Source organism: Tenrec ecaudatus, chromosome 16, assembly GCF_050624435.1.
Source record: "Tenrec ecaudatus isolate mTenEca1 chromosome 16, mTenEca1.hap1, whole genome shotgun sequence".
Classification (NCBI taxonomy): Eukaryota; Metazoa; Chordata; class Mammalia; order Afrosoricida; family Tenrecidae; genus Tenrec; species Tenrec ecaudatus.
This window is the reverse complement of record NC_134545.1, coordinates 26,541,324-26,562,163: the sequence shown is the minus strand read 5'-3', so window position 1 is coordinate 26,562,163 and position 20,840 is coordinate 26,541,324. Positions and strand designations below refer to the sequence as shown.

At 40.8% G+C, this 20,840-nt stretch overlaps 1 protein-coding gene across 3 annotated transcripts in view; it reads right to left on the bottom strand.

Annotated features, from left to right (window-relative positions):
* The window catches only part of TTC28 (tetratricopeptide repeat domain 28), a 696,928-nt gene that overhangs the window by 639,819 nt on the left and 36,269 nt on the right, over nucleotides 1-20,840 (bottom strand). For all 3 annotated transcript variants that reach the window (XM_075534764.1, XM_075534766.1, XM_075534765.1), the window contains exon 2: nucleotides 17,892-18,170. In XM_075534764.1, the coding sequence (XP_075390879.1) occupies nucleotides 17,892-18,170 (279 nt within the window). The remainder of the gene's footprint in view (nucleotides 1-17,891; nucleotides 18,171-20,840) is intronic.

Genomic DNA, 20,840 nt, shown 5'->3' with positions numbered 1-20,840 from the left:
CGTGATTTTCCTCTTAGAGCCAGCCACAGAAAATAAAAACTAAATTTATAAATAACTCAAGGTTGCCCACAAGCCTTAGGGGAGACCACTTCAACACCCAATAAAAGCTACCAACTGAATGGCAGCCAGGAGAAAAACCATACTTTTGGTTGTAGTCTTTTCTTGAACAACAAAGAAACAAAGACAATGCTGTTACCCTCTTACTTGCACCCCCAAGGGAATGGAACCTTTCAACCACTTTTTCCCAAAACCTTTGTATTGAGAGGTAATACAGATGTATCTTTCCACAGTTCAATCACATCAAGCAGTATGTACAAGTGCTACCACAATCAATTTCAAAACATTCTCTTTCTTCTTAAACTCCTTGATATCATCTCCCCTTTACCCCCCCCCCCACCAATACCCTTTAAAGCCCCCCCAGGAAACTTTAAAAGTTTCAAATAGTCTCATCTCTGAGAATCACCTCTATTTACATCTCTGGTTGCATGTGAAAAACTCCATTCACCAGACCTGAGTTTATTGGACTTGACACAGTGCAAAGAGTGTCCACACCCAAGGTGTTTGTTAAACAAAATCAGCAGCAGTTACTTATCATTTTAACTGCCAGTTATGAAAAATCTGAAGAGTTAAGTGTCCCTAAAGGCGTAAGGAAAACTCTCAAACGTTTATTTCTTCGACGGGAGGGTATGCAGGACTGTGCACAAGCCAGGAGCAATCTGAGATGGCTTTAATCACTTACTTCTGATGACTGTAACGAATTTCACAAGCAGAAAGAAAAAGGTTAAGACACAGCTGAAAACTACCAGCCATGGAAAATATTCCTCCAACATCCTCAGTGAAGACTGGAAGACTTACAGGTCCACGGCATTTAAAGGAATTTCTGTCTAATCATTAGGAAGCGAGAATGGCGAGACTGTATCTCACATACTTTGAACAGATTGTCAGGAGAATCCATAAAAAAAGAAGGAAGACCCTTCACAAGGTATACGGACATAGAGATTGCAACATGACAATTGTGAGGATGGTGCAGAACTTTGCAGCATTTCATTCTGCTGTTCACAGACCATTGTGGCACAAGACGGACAGTGTTTCGTTCTGTTGTTCATAGGGTCACTATGAGTCAGAACTAAAGGCACTAAAAAACAAGCCAACGGAAGCCCTGGTGACACTCTGGAATAAGCACTGGGCTGCTAACTCTAAAGTCTAAGGTCAAGCACACCAGCCACTCCACAGGAGAACGATGAAGCCGTCTTTTCCCTTGGAGACTTGCAGCCTCGGAAACCCTATATAAAGCTGCTATAAGCCGGCATCAACTCCTCGGCAGTGGGTAATAAGTCTCTAAATAAACAAAAGGCAATAACAACAAACCTCAGAACAGAGGGTAGAGGGGGGTTGTGGGTGCCACATTTAAATGTCTATTCTCAATGACACACAATGAGGCACACAAAGAAACAAGTATGTGCAGGGGGCAGGCCCTATCCCAACTACTTAGGCGGACACTTGCCCCTCCCCCAAGAAGAATTTATTTCAAAGGATTGCATTAAATCTGCAGCTCCGGGAGAGGGACATATCTGATCAGAGCACACGGGAGCAGGTGAAGTGGGAGAAGGAGAGAGTGGAGCACATCCTGGTCCACCAGACCCTGAGGATGATTACCACAATTAGATCAGCCAGTCCACAGAGAGGACCACATGGCCGGCCCCACTATGAGACATGAGGTCCCTCAATGACCCATAGCCCTACAGAGGGCAACACTGAAGACACAGTGTGGTAATTACACCCGATCTGATCCCGCCACACCAAGGCAAAACTGAGGGGGTACAACAGAACAGCAAGAGAATGGAGCATTGAGGTCTCCAGGGAATGCTGAAGGTGGACTTTGGGGCCAGGGCGTGGTGCCCCAACAGACTGTACTGGAAAATATTCCTAAAGGCCAACAAACAGTCCTTCAACTAACTATAAGATTTTCTTTCTTGTTGTGTTTTGTTTTGTTTTTTGGCATTGGTATGTTGTTTTGTTGTATATTGTTGCTTGGTTTCGCTCTGTCTTGTTTTTGTGCATGTTATTTTCTCCGTAGGTCTGTCTAAATAAGATAGGCTGGATGAACAATCTGGAGGAGAAAACAACAGGACCAGCAGTTCTGGGGGGTACATGGGAGAGGGGAAGGTGGGGGTAAAGGTAGTGTTGTTAACAAACCCGGGGACAAGGGACAAGTGATTCAAATCAGTGGTGAAGAGGGTGTGGGAGGCCTGGTAGGGCATGATCAAGGATAATGTAACCAAGAGGAATTGCTGAAACCCTGCTGACAGTGGGACAGGAGGAAAGTCAAGGGAAATAGAGGAAAGAACTGGGAGGCAAAGGGCATTTATAGAGGTCTAGATAAAGACATGTACATATGAAAATATATTTATATAGGAGGATGGAGAAATAGATCTATGTGCATATATATTTATAGGTTTAGTATTAAGGTAGCAGAAGGACATTGGGCCTCCACTCAAGTACTCCCTCAATGCATGAATACTTTTTTCTATTAAATTGGCATTCTATGATGCTCACCTTCCTGACACAACCACTGAAGACAAAGTGGGTGCATAAGCAAATGTGGTGAAGAAAGCTGATGGTGCCCGGCTATCAAAAGATATAGCATCTGGGGTCTTAAAGGCTTAAAGGTAAACAAGCGGCCATCTAGCTCAGAAGGAACAAAGCCAACATGGAAGAAGCACACCAGCCTGTGTGATTACAAGGTGCAGAAGGGATCAGTTATCAGGCATCAAAGAACAAAAAAAATCATATAATTGTGTGCTCACCTCCCCAATACAATTACTAAAGACAAATGGGTGCATAAGCAAATGTGGCAAAGAAAGCTGATGGTGTCTGACTATCAAAAGATATAGCGTCTGGGGTCTTAAAGTCTTGAAGGTAAACAAGCGGTCATCTAGCTCAGAAGCAACAAAGCCCACATGGAAGAAGCACACCAGCCTGTACAAATCACAAGGTTTCGAAAGGATCACGTATCAGGCATCATCAGAACAACAACAACAAAAAATCTTACCAGAGTGAATGGGCGGGGGGGTGGGGGGGGGAGTGAGGAATGGAGACACAACGCCCATTTGTAGGCCACTGGATATCCCCTTACAGAAGGGTCTCAGGGAGGAGATGAGCCCATCAGGGTGCAATGTAGTAACAATGAGAAATATAACTTTCCTCTAGTTCCTAAATGGTCCCCCCACCCCCACCATCATGATCCCAATTCTACCTTACAAATCTGGCTAGACCAGAGGATGGACACTGGTACAGATAGGAACTGGAAACACAGGGAATCCAGGGCGGATGATTCCTTCAGGACCAGTGGTGTGAGTGGCAATACTGGGAGGGTGGAGGGAGAGTGGGTTAGCAAGGGGGAACCGATTACAAGGATCTACATGTGACCTCCTCCCTGGGGGACGGACAATAGAAAAGTGGGTGAAGGGAGATATCAGACAGGGCAAAATATGACAAAATAATAATTTATAAATTATCTAGGGTTTATGAGGGAGCGGGGGAGGAGGGGGGGAAATGAGGAGCTGACGCCAGGGGCTTAGGTAGAGAGCATATGTTTTGAGAATGATGAGGGCAATGAATGTACAAATGTGCTTTACACAACTGATGTATGTATGTATTATGATAAGAGTTGTATGAGCCCCTAATAAAACGATTAAAAAACAAACAAACAAAGAAACAAGATTGGTCCGCACACATGTGGGAGGGGGGGGACGGGCAGTCAACAGAAACTACACCCCAGAGGAGAGTATGATTTCAAACTTAAAATTTTAAAAGAGCTACCATAAATATATACAAAGAACTAAAGGAAATCATGTCTAAAGAATTAAAAGAAAGTATGAGAGCAATAGCTCACCAAACAAAATAAAAACAAGTACAGAGAATTTAAAATAAAGAACTCAACTGGAGTCCTGGAGATAAAATATACAACTGAAATGAAAAATTCAGTAGAGAGGCTCAAGAGTGGCGGGTAGATATATTAGGGATAAAGGGGGTTGTCTCCTCCAAATGCCTACCCTAAACAAAAATCAGCTGACACTGCTGCGAGAAAGGGGTTGGAAAGAAATCAGGCACACATCAGACACCTAGGGGAAAATCCAGAACAGAGCATGCAAAGACTAAGGCCACCTAGGTGCAGGTGAGCTAAACCTGGCCACAATTTAGGACATCACGTAAGTACACTGAAACTCAGCCAATAAGATCGGCCAATGCCCTCATTCACACGTCCCCAGCCAGTGGGAATAGGAAGGGATGAATGCCAGACTGAGGGCAAGCCACTCCCTTTTGTTCAGGTGTTCTCTTACAGGTCGGAGGATGAGATACACGTGTGCCCTGCGGGACCTGCACTCTTGTTTTTTCCTTCTCTGGTTCGGACACCATTTCATCTCTATGTAGTCTTTCACAATTCCCTGAAGTGGTCATTTTCAGTTACAACTTTCCCGTGGCCCCCACCATGGGCCTTGCATGCTTTCCAGAGACATTGTGTACTTTCTGAGACTGTAATAGCTGAAACGTCCCTTTTCCTCATAAAAGTTACAATAAAAACAAAGTTACAGTAGTTGGTCGATGCCTACATACTTCGATTTTCAAAAGCTCTTCTGCATTGTGAAAATTCTTTTAGCGCTGGCTGAGGCAAACCACTCCAGAAGCATATTTGATCAAGCAGGAGATAGTAACAGTGAACTTGGAGATAGTTCAATTGAGATAACTCAGTAGAAGGACAAAACAACAGCAACAAACAAACAGATCCTCAGAGATCTGTGGGAAGATAACACATACTAGCACCTATATATACAGGGATTTCAGACAGATAGAGGAGGAAGAAAGAAGCATAGAGAATATTTAAATAATAATAAGGCAAAAAACTTATCCAGTTTTATGAAGTGTTGTATTTCCAAAAAGTTCAATGAATTCCACATAAGATAAATGTATGTCCACATCTAAAGACACTGTAGACAAACTACTGAAAAACAGAGTCCCTTGAAAGCAGCAAAAGAAAAGCAACTCATCATATACAAAAGAGCCTCTAAAAGATAGCAGATGACTTCTCATCAGAAACCAACGTGGCAGGAAGGCAAAGCAATGGCATATTCAAAGTATTGGGGGGAAAGACTGTCAACCAAAATTTATGTGCCTAACAAGATTATATTTTAAAAAAACAAGAAGAAAATTAGATATTCCAGTAAAACTAAAAGAATTCATCACTAGCAGACTTGTTTGCCAAAAAATACTACAAGTAAGTCTTTCCAGCTAAATTAAAGGGCATTAGACAGCAACATGAATCCATATGAAGAAATAGATAGGACCAATAAAGATAACGACATAAGTAAATCAAAAAGACAGTGTAAAAATATACTTTTAACTCTTCTCTTCTAATTGATATAAAAGCCCACAGCTCAAAGCAATAATTATGAAGCTGTACTGATGGGTGTATGATATATAAAGATGTAATTTGTAACACAATAATAGCACAAACGAAAGAAATGAGAACAGAGCTGTATTAGAGCAAAGTTTTTGTATAGTCCTGAAATTAAACTGGTAATAATACAAACTAGATTGTTTCAAATTAAGAATTAGGTTACCCAGAAGGGTTATAAATAAGGAAGGGATGATTCAACAAGGTACAGTACAGCACCGATAAAACACTCATCATTCCTCTAGTTCCTGAATGCTTCCTCACCCCCAACCCCCCATGACCATGACCCAATTCTACCTTACAAATCTGACTAGACTGAACACACATTGGTACAGATATGAGCTCTAGACACATGGAATTCAGAATAGATAAACCCCTCAGGAACAATAGTGGGAGTAGTGATATCAGGAGGGTAGAGGGATGGCCAAGGAAGGGGAAGGGGAAGGGGAAGACAGGGGAACCCAACACAAGGTTGGATATATAGCCCCACACCCATACCCACCCCCAAAGGGGACGAATAACAGAAATGTGGGTAAGGGAGACAATGGACAGTGTAAGATATGAAATAATAACAATATATAATTAATCAATATATAATTAATCAAGGATTCACAAGGGTGGGGGAGGGAGGGGAAAAAGAGAAGCTTATACCAAGAGCTCAAGTAGAAATGTTCTGGAAATGATGATAGCAACATATGTATAAATATGCTTGATACAATTGATGTATGGAGTGTTATAAGAGCTATAAGAGCCCCAATAAAATTATTTTTTAAAAATTAGGTTAAACTCCCAGAAAATGAAACAAACAAGAAAGTAACTTTTAAACATAGTAAAAATAATTAGAGAATTAAAATGGCACACTAGAAAGTATCTTCTTAACTTAAAAGAAGGAAGTGATGGAGAAATAGAAGAGCAAAAGAGACAGAGGGCATAGAAAAAATGGCCAACATAAATCTTACCTTATCAGTAATTACATTCATGGAAATTATGTAAATACTCCAAGAAAAGGGTAGAGACTGGTAAAATAGATAAGAAAACATGATCCAACTATATGCTGTCTACAAGACAAGTCACTCATTTAGTTTCAAAGTCACAAATAAGTTAAAAACAGAAGTATGAAGAAAGATATACCATGCAATCAGAAAGTAAAAAAGAACCAGAGGAACTATAATAATATCAAAAAATATATATATTAAGAAAAACAATTGTTACTAGAGGCAAAAAAGAGAACTTTTTATAATGATAAATGGGCCAATCTTCCAGAATGATGTAACAATTAGAGACATAGATACACCTAACAGTAGAGCCTGAAAAATTGACCAAACAGAGGAAACTGAAAATTCAACAATTGTCAATACATATCAAACAAGTGGGTGAGGAATTAAGAAACTAGTAACGGCAGACTGATGAGACCTAAGCGATACCTATAAAACACTCTACCCGGCAGTAGCAGAATACACATTCTTCTCAAATCCATATGGTCAGAAATAGACCATATGTTAGTTCGGCCATCTAAAAGATCTCAATAAATTAAAAATGACTTATACCACACAAAAGGAGCCCTACTGACACTGTTGGTTAAGCACTAGCATGTTAACCACAGTGTGGATAGTTCAAACCCAACAGCTCTTCTGAGGGAGGAAGAGGGGGCTATCTGCTCCCATGAAAGTGTACAGCCTCAGAAACTCTATATACAGTATTGATGGATCAGAACGGACTAAAAGATGACAGATGGTATATTACACAAAGTATGTTTTTAAGCCACAATGAAAACAAATTATGACACACAGAAAAGTGGGTGAAGGGAGATGTTGGATAGTGTAAGATATGACAAAATAAAATAATTTGTAAATTATCAAGGGTTCATGAGGGAGAGAGGAACAGGGAGGGAGGAGAAAAAAATGAGGAGCTGATACCAAGGGCTCAAGTAGAAAGCGAATGTTTTGAGAATGATGATGGCAACAAATGTACAAATGTGCCTCACACAATGGATGGATGTATGGATTGTGATAGGAGTTGTATGAGTCCCCAATAAAATGATTTAAATAAAAACAAATTATGACTCAATAACAGAACAAATCTTAAAGGCATATAAATACATAGTAATTAAACATTGAACTCTTAAGTATGTCAAACCTTTAAACTTCTAGTATCATCCGTGAGTCTTAGAAGAAAACATGAACTTCTTTAACATAGCTTAAAATTCACAGCATGACATACCTTATGCCCACCTTCTTCTACCATTCTTTTTTCACTCACTCATGTACCGTTGGACTTTGTGCTGTTTCTTCAATTAGCCAAATAAAAACTAGCTGCTTACTTAGCCTAAAAGCAATTTGCCCAAATCTTCGTGCTTGGTTAGTATAGATGGCATCCAAAAACTCTCCTCTACAATCTCCCCATAGCTCAGTCACTCTTTATTCTCACACTCTCCTTTCCTTTAGCCTGTGCTAAATTGTCTTTGAAGCGCATAGCATTTTAGAACACTTTCATGTAGATTTACTACTTTATGTTTCACTTTGCTCCACTACTGCTCCATTACTTTGGGTCTCTGTTCCCCTTGTCCTTGGCTGAGCCACTGAGTCTAAGAACAGAACCTAGCACACCAATACTCAATAAATATTTATTGAATTAGTTGAAATTAAAACAAGCACTTGTAACTGAAAAGTATGTTAAAACTTTAAGAATGTTGAGGGCAAACGGTGCATAAGCAAATGTGGTGAAGAAAGCTGATGGTGCCCGGCTATCAAAAGAGATACTGTCTGGGGTCTTAAAGGCTTGAAGGTAAACAAGCGGCCATCTAGCTCAGAAGCAACAAAGCCCACATGGAAGAAGCACACCAGCCTGTGCGATCATGAGCTGTCGAAGGGATTAGGTATAAGGCATCATCAGGAAAAAAAATCTTACCATAGTGAATGAAGGAGGAAGTGCAGAGTGGAGACCCAAAGCCCATTTGTCAGACACTGGAGATCCCCTCGCAGAGGGGTTTGGGGGAGGAGATGAGTCAGTCAGGGTGCAATGTAGCACCGATGAAGAATACAGCTTTCCTCCAGTTCCTAAATGCATCCTCCCCTCTAACTATCATGATCCGAATTCTACCTTGCAAGTCTGGATAGAGAGGAGAGGATGCACACTGGTGCAGATAGGAGCTGGAGGCACAGGGAATCCAGGGCAAATGATACCTTCAGGACCAGGGCTGTGAGGGGCGATACTGGGAGAGTAGAGGGAGAGTGGGTTGGAAAGAGGGAACCGATTACAAGGATCTACATGTGGCCTCCTCCCTGGGGAGCGGACAACAGAAAAGGGGGTGAAGGGAGACATCAGACAGGGCAAGATATGACAAAATAATAATTTATAAATTATCAAGGGCTCATGAGGGAGGGGGTATTGGGGATGGAGGGGGAAAAAAGAGAACCTGATGCAAAGGGCTTAAGTGGAGAGCAAATGCTTTGAAAATGATGAGGGCAAAGAATGTACAGATGTGCTTTACGCAATTGATGTATGTATGGATTGTGATAAGAGTTGTGAGTCCCTAATAAAATGTTTTTTAAAAATGATTCCATTCCCTAAAGAAAAATACAGATTAGAGGTATAAAGATACTGAAAATAAAAAGCAATAACAATTTCTTTTTTTTAAAACAGAATGCAGTCTTTAAAAATTATCTTATGCAAATCTGTTAAAACTCCAAAATATTTAATATACTTTGCTTACATGTCACAGCAAGTAAACAGCAACCAAGTGTAAGCTCAGACTCCAGTTCACATGATAGTAAACTGAAACAGGGATCTCTTCAGCATCATACAAGCATATCAGTGTTAGAAGCTGGAAGAGAATACTTACTAAGAGTTCTTAACAGATAGACTCCTTTACCTGGGGCAGTAGGATGATATAGTACTTAGGGACAAATACTTTAGAATCAGACAGAACTAAATGAAAACCAACTCTCCTAATTACTAACTAGGTGTCCATTGACAAGTTAATTTATTTAACATCTCATTAAGTCAAAACATTATCCTTTGTAAAACTGGACCTGAAAGGTTTTTAAATCTACTCCATACGGCGGAAGGACCTTGGGCCTCTACTCAAACACTCCCTCAATGCATGAAAACTTTCTTTTATTAAATTGGAACTCTATGATATTCACTCTCCCAACACAATGGCTGGAGCCAAAGTGGGTGAACAAGTAAATGTGGTGAAGAAAGCTGATGGTGCCTGGCTATCAAAAGAGATAGTGACTGGGGTCTTAAAGGCTTGAAGATAAACAAGCGGCCATCTAGCTCAGAAGCAACAAAGTCCACATGGAAGAACACACCAGCCTGTGTGATCGAGTGGTCCCAAAGGGATCAGTTATCAGGCATCAAAGAACAAAAAAATCATATCATTGACTGCACACCTCCATGATAGGATCGCTGAAGACAAATGGGTGCATAAGCAAATGTGGTGAAGAAAGCTGATGGTGCCCGGCTAGCAAAAGAGATAGTGTCTGGGGTCTTAAAGGCTTGAAGGTGAACAAGCGGCCATCTAGCTCAGAAGCAAAAAAGCCCACATGGAAGAAGCACACCGGCCAGTGCGAGCACGAGGTGCCAAAGGGACCAGGTATAAGGCATCATGCAAAAAAAAAAAAAGAAAAAGATATATGTGTGTATATGTATATATATGTGTGTGTGTATAAGTATAGATGTGTATATGGAGAGATATATATATATGTATATATACCATATTGAATGAAGGGGGAAGTGCAGAGTGGAGACCCAAGGCCCAAGTGTCAGCCAATGGAGATCCCCTCACAGAGGGGTTCAGGAGAGGAGATGGGTCAGTCAGGGTGCGAGGTAGTACCAATGAAGAACACAGTTTTCCCCCAGATCCTGGATGCTTCCTCCCCGCAACTACCATGATCCGAATTCTACGTTGCAGGGCTGGATAGGGCAGAGGTTGTACACTGGTGCATATGAGGGCTGGAGGCACAGGGAATCCAGGGTGGATGATACCTTCAGGACCAAGGGTGTGAGGGGCGATGCTGGGAAAGTGGAGGGTGAGTGGGTTGGAAAGGGGAAACTGATTACAGGGGTCCGCGTGTGACCTCCTCCCTGGGGGAGGGACAGCAGAGAAGGGGGGGAAGGAAGACTCCGGATAGGGCAAGATATGACAAAATAACGATGTATAAATTACCAAGGGCACATGAGGGAGGGGGGAGCGGGGAGGGAGGGAAAAAAAAGAAAAAAAATCTACTCCATACATTAAAATTGAATTGATACCACACATAAAATGATTCAGACAGTCAAGGGTAAATTAAGCATCCTTAACAGCTATAAGGTTTTTAAAACTAAAACGCAGCCTGTGAGAGCCACAATTCAGTGGGACTGCTGTTTTTTCTGTCTCTCACACTTCCCACCTGTGCTAAGGTGCACTCTTTCCACCTTCCTGCCACTCATTCAGGGGGAAATACTTGCATTTTCCTCCTCAACAGGTTTCTGTCTTACACAGAGCAACCTTTCCTCAGTGCGCAGGCACTGTAACACGAGGTAAACCAAGCAAAAAGACGAGGCGGCGAAGATGTTTTCAAACATTTTTTCTTACCTATAATTCTTTCGTCTGCTATAATATCTGACTGATCAGGTATAATAGTCTGTCATCAGGTATTACTAGCATTCAAGAACTATACCTGATGAGAGGACTCTGTCATCTCCATGCATAATCCATGAATGAGAATATGGATAGTGCTTTAAATCCAAGCAGAAAGAGGGATACTTTTATGAAATGCATCAAAATGAACAGGGAAGTCCCACAGTGAAACTTTTCCTTACATGTTGTTGAAATGAAGCCTTTGTGTGTCTCTTCCTGTCTGTGAAGATGTATTCAGTATTTTCCCTACTTTTATATCTAGGTTCTAATATCTATTGCAACAGCTACACAGAACTGACAGACAATACTCATGATTAAAGGGTTTGTTTAAAAAGTTACCAGGTTGTGATGCCAGTAAGAAATGCTCAGGATACGGCTGTTCATCAGGACATGTTACAGAGTTCTTTCACGGCTGCTAATACATGCCCAAAGGGCACGCCATTCTGCTGTAAGCCTAGGCCCAAAGACACTCAGATGCACTTCCATGGGTCAGCAAGCCCAGCTCCCCCATTTAAATGCCCTGCTCCACAAACCAGCCTCCTGGACCAAAGCACCTCCTCCTTGAGCTGAGAAATCCACCACTCTGTTTCATGCTCTGGCTCCTGGCTCTGCTGCTACTCCTTTGACGTCATAGCTGTCTTCTGGATCCAGGAGGTTCACTACACAGAGATCTTAGGTCCAGAGGACAAACTCCACTCCTAGGTCTTGCTGGTAGTGAGATTCCCCCACCCTGCTTCTCAGAGGGTTCATTCTATGCGAAGAGGGCATTCCAGAGAATGCACTTCACAATTACTTACAGATGAATATTATGAGTATCTTCCCCCCCACAATCTTACCAGGCCCATGCATGGAAAGGTTGTTTGTTGGGCGTTAACGACTTTAGCTAGAGGAGCTACATTAAACAATTCACTGCCCCTTCAGAAGACAAAACTAATTTTATAACTCATAATTCATACTAAAATCTAGTAACTATTTTATAACTGACTTGCTTGAAAAGATATGATTCAAGAAGATTTCTAAACAGAAAGATAAAGTTCAAAAGCCAAACTGAAAAATAGGTGCTAGAAATAAAAGTATATTAATGTGTGCCACATACATGGTAAAACATACAGAGGTAGACTGCAAAAAAAGGGCACAGATATTCCCCCTTCATGGATATAAACTATTGGGTTTTACTCTCCCTACAGTTAGTGGGGAAATGGGCTTGGCCATATGGCTTGCTTTAGTCAATGGGGCTATAGAAAATGGGACATGTATGTTTAAAGCATACTTAAAACCCTACAGCGAACACTGGTGGCGTAGTGGTTACATGTTGGGCTACTAACCATAAGGGCAGCAGTTGAAATCACCAGCCGCTCCACTGAACAGTGACAGGGCTTTCTACTTCCATAAAGAGTTACCATTTCAGAAAACCACAGGGGCATACCCTGTCCTCTACGGTCACTATGAGTCAATGGCAGTGAGGGTTGGTTTTGGTCTTACACCTCTAGAAGTACCAAGTGAAGAAGCCTAGGAAAACCTGCTGGATGATCAGAGGCCTTGTTGCCCTGACCAGTAAAATGCCAATGGTCAGAATTTTGAGTCTGTTCCAGGTGACGCAGCCACCAGCCCATATTTTGTTGACCTCAAACACATGAGCAGCCTAACAGAGACCAGATGAGCTAACCAGACCAGATGAGCTCCCCAGATAACCTACAGTATCTTAAATTAACTAAATTGTTATTGCTTTAGGCCACTAAATTTCAGAGTGCTTTGGAGACTTGGTGGCTGGTAGAACTACAAGCCACTCTGAGGAGGAGAGAGGAGGCTTTCTACTCCCATAAGGAGCTACAGTCATGGAAACCGACATGGACAGTTTTATTCTGTCCTTTGGCATCACTGTGAGCCAGAATCAACTCAATGGCAGTGAGATTCGGTTTGGTTTGGTTTGGTTTTTACAGAGCAAAAGTAAAGGAATACAAGTTGTTGTTGCTGTTGTTGTTGTTAAAAATTGCTATTGTATCAGTCCCAACTCTTGTTAATCCCTTATGTGCCTCTAGATGATTTAAAACTGCCAACCTTTTAACTTATAGTAAAGCACTTAACTGATGCACCAACTAGAATGCTTGTACTTCCATGGGTACAAGAACAAACCAACAATACAGTATCATTTTAAATGTGTTTACTGTCTTTTAAATGGTCTCTCATAGAGAAGAGTTAGACAATGGGAAAAGATCAGTATGTCAAATTAACAAATAGGAAAAAACACAGACAATCGATTAAATAGTACTATCAGGGTAGGCAAAAGCAGAATTATACTTGCCTAAAGTACACCCCGATAGCTACTGAATTGAAATAAAATAAACAGACCATGCACATAATAAAGAAATCAGATTTTGCTACATTATTGAAAAGAGCACATGGCTTGTAAAGTTGGCCTTTCATATGCATGGGTTCCACATCCACAGACATAAACAACCAAGGACAAAAAATAATGGGGGGTGAGGGGAGGAGCAAGTGGTCAAAGCAATCCTGCAAAGGCTAAGAGTGTGTAGGGTGCTATTTACATGACAATTATATGGTATTGGGCATTGTGACTAATCTAGAGTTGATTTAAGATATATAGGAGAATGTACAAATTATATGCAAATCCAGCACCGTGTGGTGTATAAGGGACCAGAGAATCCATGGATTTGGGAATCTATGGGATCCTGGAACCAGTCACTCATGGATACCAAGATACAACTATATATGGTAGAAAATAACTTTTTTTTCTCTGTAACAGAACTAGCATGAGACAGAGTGGTGAGTTTCCTGGTCAACAGAGGAAGAAAGCGGAGTGCCTTGGAGCAAGGAGGCTTGCTGGCAGAGTGGGTTCCTCTGCGCACTTACTGGCAAAGCTAAATCAGCTTTGTAACTCTGGCGCAAGCAGGGTGAGCAGCAGGCCAAAGAGATAAGGGATGATGGTTGAAGGACTGCATCTTGAGCATGACTGGTCCTGATTCTGTTATTTCCACAATAAACCCCACAGTTGTGAGTATTGTCTATGAGTGTCTGTGACCATCCAACCAATTATTCAACGTAGAAGAGAAGCATCAAGGGTGAGATGGTGGGTGTCCAAAATGGTTAAAAAGTAAGGTTGGAGGATGAAGGCATCTCTGACCAGTTAAAACAAGCTTTGGACGGCTGGCCGATGATGGAGATTCTCCAACTTTGTGTTTGTGCAGTTAGCGGAGGTCAGCCCTACTCTCACCACCTGCCTCTTCCCCCACTTGTCATTATTGCACCTTATAACATGTGTAACCCTAGAAGGCTTAATGCTGAGTAAAATACGTCCATCAAAAGCACAAATACTTTATGAGACCATAATAAGTCTAGAAAAGGTTTGCACATATGGTAAAAAATATTCTTTGATCATTACCAAGGATGAGAAGATAAGGGAAGAAAAAAACTAACTAGAGGGCAGACATGTATTTACTTGGGTGGAGGGAAGTAAGCACAATATGACAGAGGGGGGAAAAGACCCAGGCAGATGCATGTGATTTCAAGGTAAATACTGTTACACACACTACCCTGCCATCAAAGTAAAAGCAATCAATAATCTGTAAGTGTATACACAAGTAGCCAAGCAAAACCAACAGGTATGCCTCCTTGAATATGCTAGTATAGGTCTGGAAAAGGATGTTTCTACATATATACTTATATGTCCTGCAAATATATCCATGTATATAGTACAACATACAAGGAGCCAAAGCTATGAAATCCTTCTTAGCCTTAACCAAACACCTGGAAGGGCTGAGTCACTGGACTTAAGGATTTAGGACCATAATCTCAGAAGATTTAAAAGTCCATTGGCATAAAAAGTCCACAACAATGTTCTACATCCTACTTTGATGTAGCTTGCAAGCAGCCATCAAAATGAAAAACCCAAGAAAAATACTCTAAAGGAGTAATGGACTACATAAACCCCACCCAGCCTGCACTAGGACCTAAATAACCAGAAAGTGCCTGGCTACCACTATCAATTGCTCTAATCAAGTTCAAAGCTGAAAATCCTGAACAGAGTTGGGAACAGAGGTTTGAATTTAGAACAAAATTCAAAATCATTAAAAAAAATGCCAAACTTCCTGGTTTGATGGAGACTGGTGGGACACCGGACACTATGGTCCATAGATGTCCTTCAAACCTGGAACTAACCCCATGTCCAGGGATCACTGTTCAGTCTAACAATGGACAGGCCAATAACGTGAACAATAACACCCACACAGAAGGTGCTCCTTAGAACAATCAAGCACACAAGATCAAAGGGCAGCATTTGTTCAAAATCAAAGATCAGAAAGCAGGAAGGAGTGGGGGATGGGGGAGCACAAATGAAATCTAGGGAACAAAAGAAACTCACAAATTCATGGTTACTGACAGATCAAGACATCACAATTACAGGTGGGATCAGGACGTGGGATTAGGAACATGATAGGGACACATACATTATTTTAGATAGAAGAACTTACAAGATTGGTCCAGGGCAAAACAACTGATAGGGTATGACTTGTGACTAAGAGACCCCTAGTACTGTCCACCCATTAATGACACAACCAGGTATGCCCTGGAGGGATGGAGGGAACCCACTTTACAATACACTCTGCCTGAGGGCAAGATTCTTCTCATCCCTAGTTAATGGTCAGAAGGGATTCAATAGAGATTTAATCCACAGGGGGGGTCTACAAATGGATTTTGGGTTTACCATAGACTTTCATCAAAAGGATGCTCAGAATTTACATCATTGTTTCTGTGGCCTGACAATGTGCATAAGTGAGGAGCCCTGGTGGTGTAGTGGCCACACGTTGGACTGCTAGCCACAAGGACAGCAGTTTGAAAACAAGAGCTGATCCATGGAAGAAAGATTGGGCTTTCACCCCTGTGCAGAGCTACAGTCTCAGAAACTCACAGGGGCAGTTCTACCCGGTCCTATAGGGTCACTATGAGCAGGCATCAATTTGATGGCAGTGAGTTTAGTTGCTTTTGAAATGTACATAAGTAGAACACATATAACAATTATAGCATAAATTTAAAGAGTGTGAACCTATACAGTTATGGTTCTATAGTTTATGTGAAATAATTGACTATTAACTGAATATAAACTAAGAAAAGCTAAGTACCGTATATACTCGAATATAAGCCAACCCAAGTATAAGCCGAGGTACCTAATTATTACCTAGGAAAACCAGAAAAACTAATTGACTTAAGTATAAGCCTAGGGTGGGAAATGTAGAAGCTATTGGTGAGTTTCAATAATTTAAAAAAATGAAAATAAAATTACTAAAAATTGAGGCACCAGTGGGGTCATGTATTTAAATATTTATTTTAAATAAAAACATAAATAAAAGGACAAGTCATTAGTAAACCATCACAGTAAGTGGAAAATAGGTTCAACAAAAACAATAAGGTATCAACACTGATACCTTAAGAGTACTATTCCCTGAACTCAATCGGCAACCAAGCTAAAATGTAGAGTTAAAATCCTTCAAAACTAGATTCCTCATCATCATCCGTATCCCAGTGCAGAGCTTCAGCTGGTGTGAGGTCATCATAGACGCTGTCCTCACTGAGATCGCCGTCATCACCATCACTGCTGTCATTTTCATACAAAGCGCAGTCTTCACTGCCATCCACAGCATTACTAAGACTACATTTCTGGAAGGCATGTCACACCATGTCTTCTGGAATGTCTTCCCATGCATCTCGAACCCACTTTGCTATTAACTCTATGTCAGGCTTCATGAGATTTCTTCCTTTTGTTAGTCGGGCTTGACCAGATGACATTCATTCATGCCACTGACCCATGTATAAGCCAAACCCCAGTTTTTCAGCACATTTTTTGTGCTGAAAAACTCGGCTTATATACGAGTATATACGGTATGTTCTTTTTTTTAAAAAATCACAAAATCTTTTGTGTCAAGTTCAATTTCAACTCATAGCAACCCTATAGAACAAAGCAGAACTGCCCCATATGGCTTCCAAGGCTTTAAATCTTTATGTAAGAAAACTAGTTTGGCAGCTTTGAATAATGGTTTTATGGGGCATGCAAGTTAATTGGTTGAATAGTGTGTTCTACAATAAACTGGTAGCTAAAAAGCAAGTAAACCCAAATCCAAAATCCACTGCCATCAAGTTGACTCTAACTCACAATGAACCTATATAGGGTTTCCCAGCTGTAAATATTGATGGAAGTAGATAGCCTCTTCTTTGTCTCAAGGAGTGGCTGGTGGGTTTGAACTACTGACCTTGCAGTTATCAGCCCAATGCCTAACCCACTGTGCCACCTGGTTAAAAAAACAGGTATGCTCACTGAAAATAAAGTATATACAAAACAAAGATAACAACACAAGCCTTAAACTCTTTAAGGAAATAATAGATGATTACAATGATATATTAGGGAAATTTCCCTGATTAAACACCATTCTGAAAATAAGCAGTCATTGACAAGAAACAAACGTTAATTGTTTTAAATTGAAGGAAATAAACATGATCATCATGTCCTATCTAAAACTCCTGAGAAATAAATAAGGTCTAAAACCTATATAAGTAACTAGAATGAATTCTATCAAAAAGCTGAGGAAAAAGAAAACAAAAACCAAATCTCAAATGTCTAGAAAGCACACTTCTAAAGCATGAAAAATAAATTCATTCACTCATGTTTCCTCAATAAAGCCACGATACATACTACTTAAGTCCACATTATTGAACTGTAAATAACTTCACTGAATCAACAAAAATGCTACATGAAAATAAGAAATCCGCACAGAAGAGTCTTTGAAAGTAAAGTGCAATTTCTACCTTTGGCCATTTGGGATTGAGAAGACGGGCTTTGATGGCATCGTCCAGTGCCTTGTCATACTGCTGGATTTTCACGTAGGCTGCAGACCTGTTGCTATATAAGATGCAGTTCTGAGGGTCAGCAGCCAGGGCTTCATCATACAGAACGATCGCTGTGTGGAAGTCTCCGTCATGACAGGCCTGGTTACTCTGACGAACTTTTTCGACAAACTCAGCTTTACTCAGCACTGGTTCATCTGGACTTCTCCGGCCGATAGTCTTAGCACCAAAGAATGGGATCTACAAACAAAGAAACTCTGTCAGACATATTCCAGAAAACGCAGAAAAGTTCCTTGTCTGAACCTCAAGAGAACTTGGGCACTCTTCATAGTCTGGTTTATACTACAGTGTAAAAAATCAACAAACATTCCATGAAGCAACAAATATGGCTCTTTAAATACAAGGGGGTTTCAAGAGGCTCATGGGAAAATTCCATGATCTCTTCATTTAATTTCTCCCAGGAAATTTGAAGCCTTCTCATATAGATGAATGTATATGCGTGTGTGCGTTGACTGGCTGAAATAATCAATAAATGCCAAAGACTACTCATACTTTTCCTCAACAAGGCAAGAAGCATCAAAAGAATGTGGAAGGAGCATATAGAGTGACTGTACTAAAAAGAACTGGTTAATGCTCCAACATTTCAGGACTAATGGTGCTATGAGAAGAAATCCAAGCTGCACTGAAAGCACTGGTAAAAATCCAGACTCCGGGAATTTACAGAATACCACCTGTGATGTCTCAACAAGCACTGACAATCATTCTCTGGTGATGCTCACTCAACTAGATCCAGCCATGTTAAAGAAAGCTGTGTGGCCAATCTATTGAAAGAGATCCAACTTTGATCCAACAGAAGGCAGTAACTATCCAATAAAGACGATACAACAGAATATATGGAGATGCAGCAGTATATCAACAGGAAACTGTCCGGTGGATTTGGTTGAAAGCAGAGAATACCAGAAATGTTTACCTGTGTTTTATTAATACCCCTGTATTCAATAGGGATAGCATTGTAATGCTAAACGCATCCTTTCAGAGTGAACTAAAAGGGCACTAAACAGAGCCCTGGTGGCATAATGGTTACGTATTGAGCTGCTAACTTCAAGGTCAGTGATTCAAAACCGCCAGTCACTCCAAGGGAGAAAGGGCTTTCTACTGGCATAAAGAGTTGCAGTCTTGGAAACCCACAGCAGAAGTTCTGCCTTGCTCTATAGGGTCAACATGAGTCAGCATGAACTCAATGGCAGTAAGGTTTGGAAACAGTAGCTCAAAGACATACAAAGACGAAGAAATCCCCACCAATGTAACTTCAAATGCCAGTTTTACGATATTTTTGTTTTATAACTCTTGTAGAATTATCGAACAGGAATATTGATATCACATGCAAGTAAAATTTTGCTGAAGATAACTCAGAAACAGTGGCATCAATCCATGGAAAGCAAGCTGTCAGAAATTGAAGCTGGATTCAGAAGAGGATATGGCACAAGGGATATCACTGCTAACTTCATAAAGTTCTTAGTTAAAAGCAGAGAGTACCAGAACAATGCTTGTGTTTTATTGAATGTGCAAGGGCATTCGACTGTGTGAACCAGGCGTCCTCAAACTGGCCCGCGGGCCACATGTGGCCCGCCAAGGACATTTACACGGCCACCAGGTGTTTTTGCCTCGTTTGGCTTTTTACGTCAAAATAAGATATATGCAGTGTGCATAGGAATTTGTTCATATTTTTTTTCTTTAACTATAGTCCAGCCCTCCAACAAGTCTGAGGGACAGTGAACTGGCCCCGTTTAAAAAGTTTGAGGACTACTGCTGTGGATCAAAACAAACTATGGATTACCCTGAGAAAAATAAGAATTTCAGAACACTTCATCGGGTACATGAAGCAAGAGGGAGCCATTGCAAAGAATATGGATATACTGCGTGGTTTAAATTCAGGGGAGGTGTGCAACAGAGTTATATCTTTTCACCCTGCTTATTCTATCTCTATGCTGAACAAAATCTGAGAAGTTGAGCTACATGGAAAAGAACAAGGCATCTGGTTCGGAGGCAGGTTCATGAACAATCTTCAATATGCATATGGCACAACCTTACTTACTGAAAGCAAGGAAGAGATGGAGCACTTGCCAATGAAGACAAAAACAGACAGTCTTCAGTATGGATTACACTCAATGTAAACAAAACCCAAATCCTCACAACTGCATATCACATCATGATAAAGAGGGGAAAGGTTGATGTCATTGGAGTGCCAGGATTCACCAATGCTAATGGAAGTAGCAGACAAGAAATCAGGAATTTAAAAAAAAATCAAGAAATCCATTGCAATGGCCAAAGGTGCTGCATAAAATCTCTTTAAAGTGTTGAAGAACAACGATGTCACGTGAAGAATCAGGTATGCCTGACCTAGTATTTTGAATTGCCTCATATGCATGTGAAAATTGAACATTGAATACAGAAGACCAAAGAAAAATCAGTGCACTTGAATTGTGCTGCTGGTGAAGAATATTGAAAGTACCATGGACTGCCAAAAGTACAAACAAGTCAGTCTTTGAGGAAGTACAGCCAGAGTGCTCCTTAGAACAAGGATATTCATCTCACATACTTTGGACGTGTTCTCGGGAAAGACCACTCCTTGGAAAAGGACATCAAGGTTGTTTAAGTAGAGGCTCAGTGAATAAAAGGAAGACCCTCGAGGTAATGGGTTGATAGAATGGCTGTAACAATGGACTCTCGCATAACAGTTTTGAGGATGGCACAAGACCGGCAGTGTTTCCTTCTGGTAGACACAGGATCATGACCATTTAGAATCAACTCAGTGGCACCTAACAATAACTATGCTACCTCTTACATGATTTAAAATTATCTCACAAGAAAATAATTTTAAATTTTAGTTATTTCACAGACAAGAGGTAA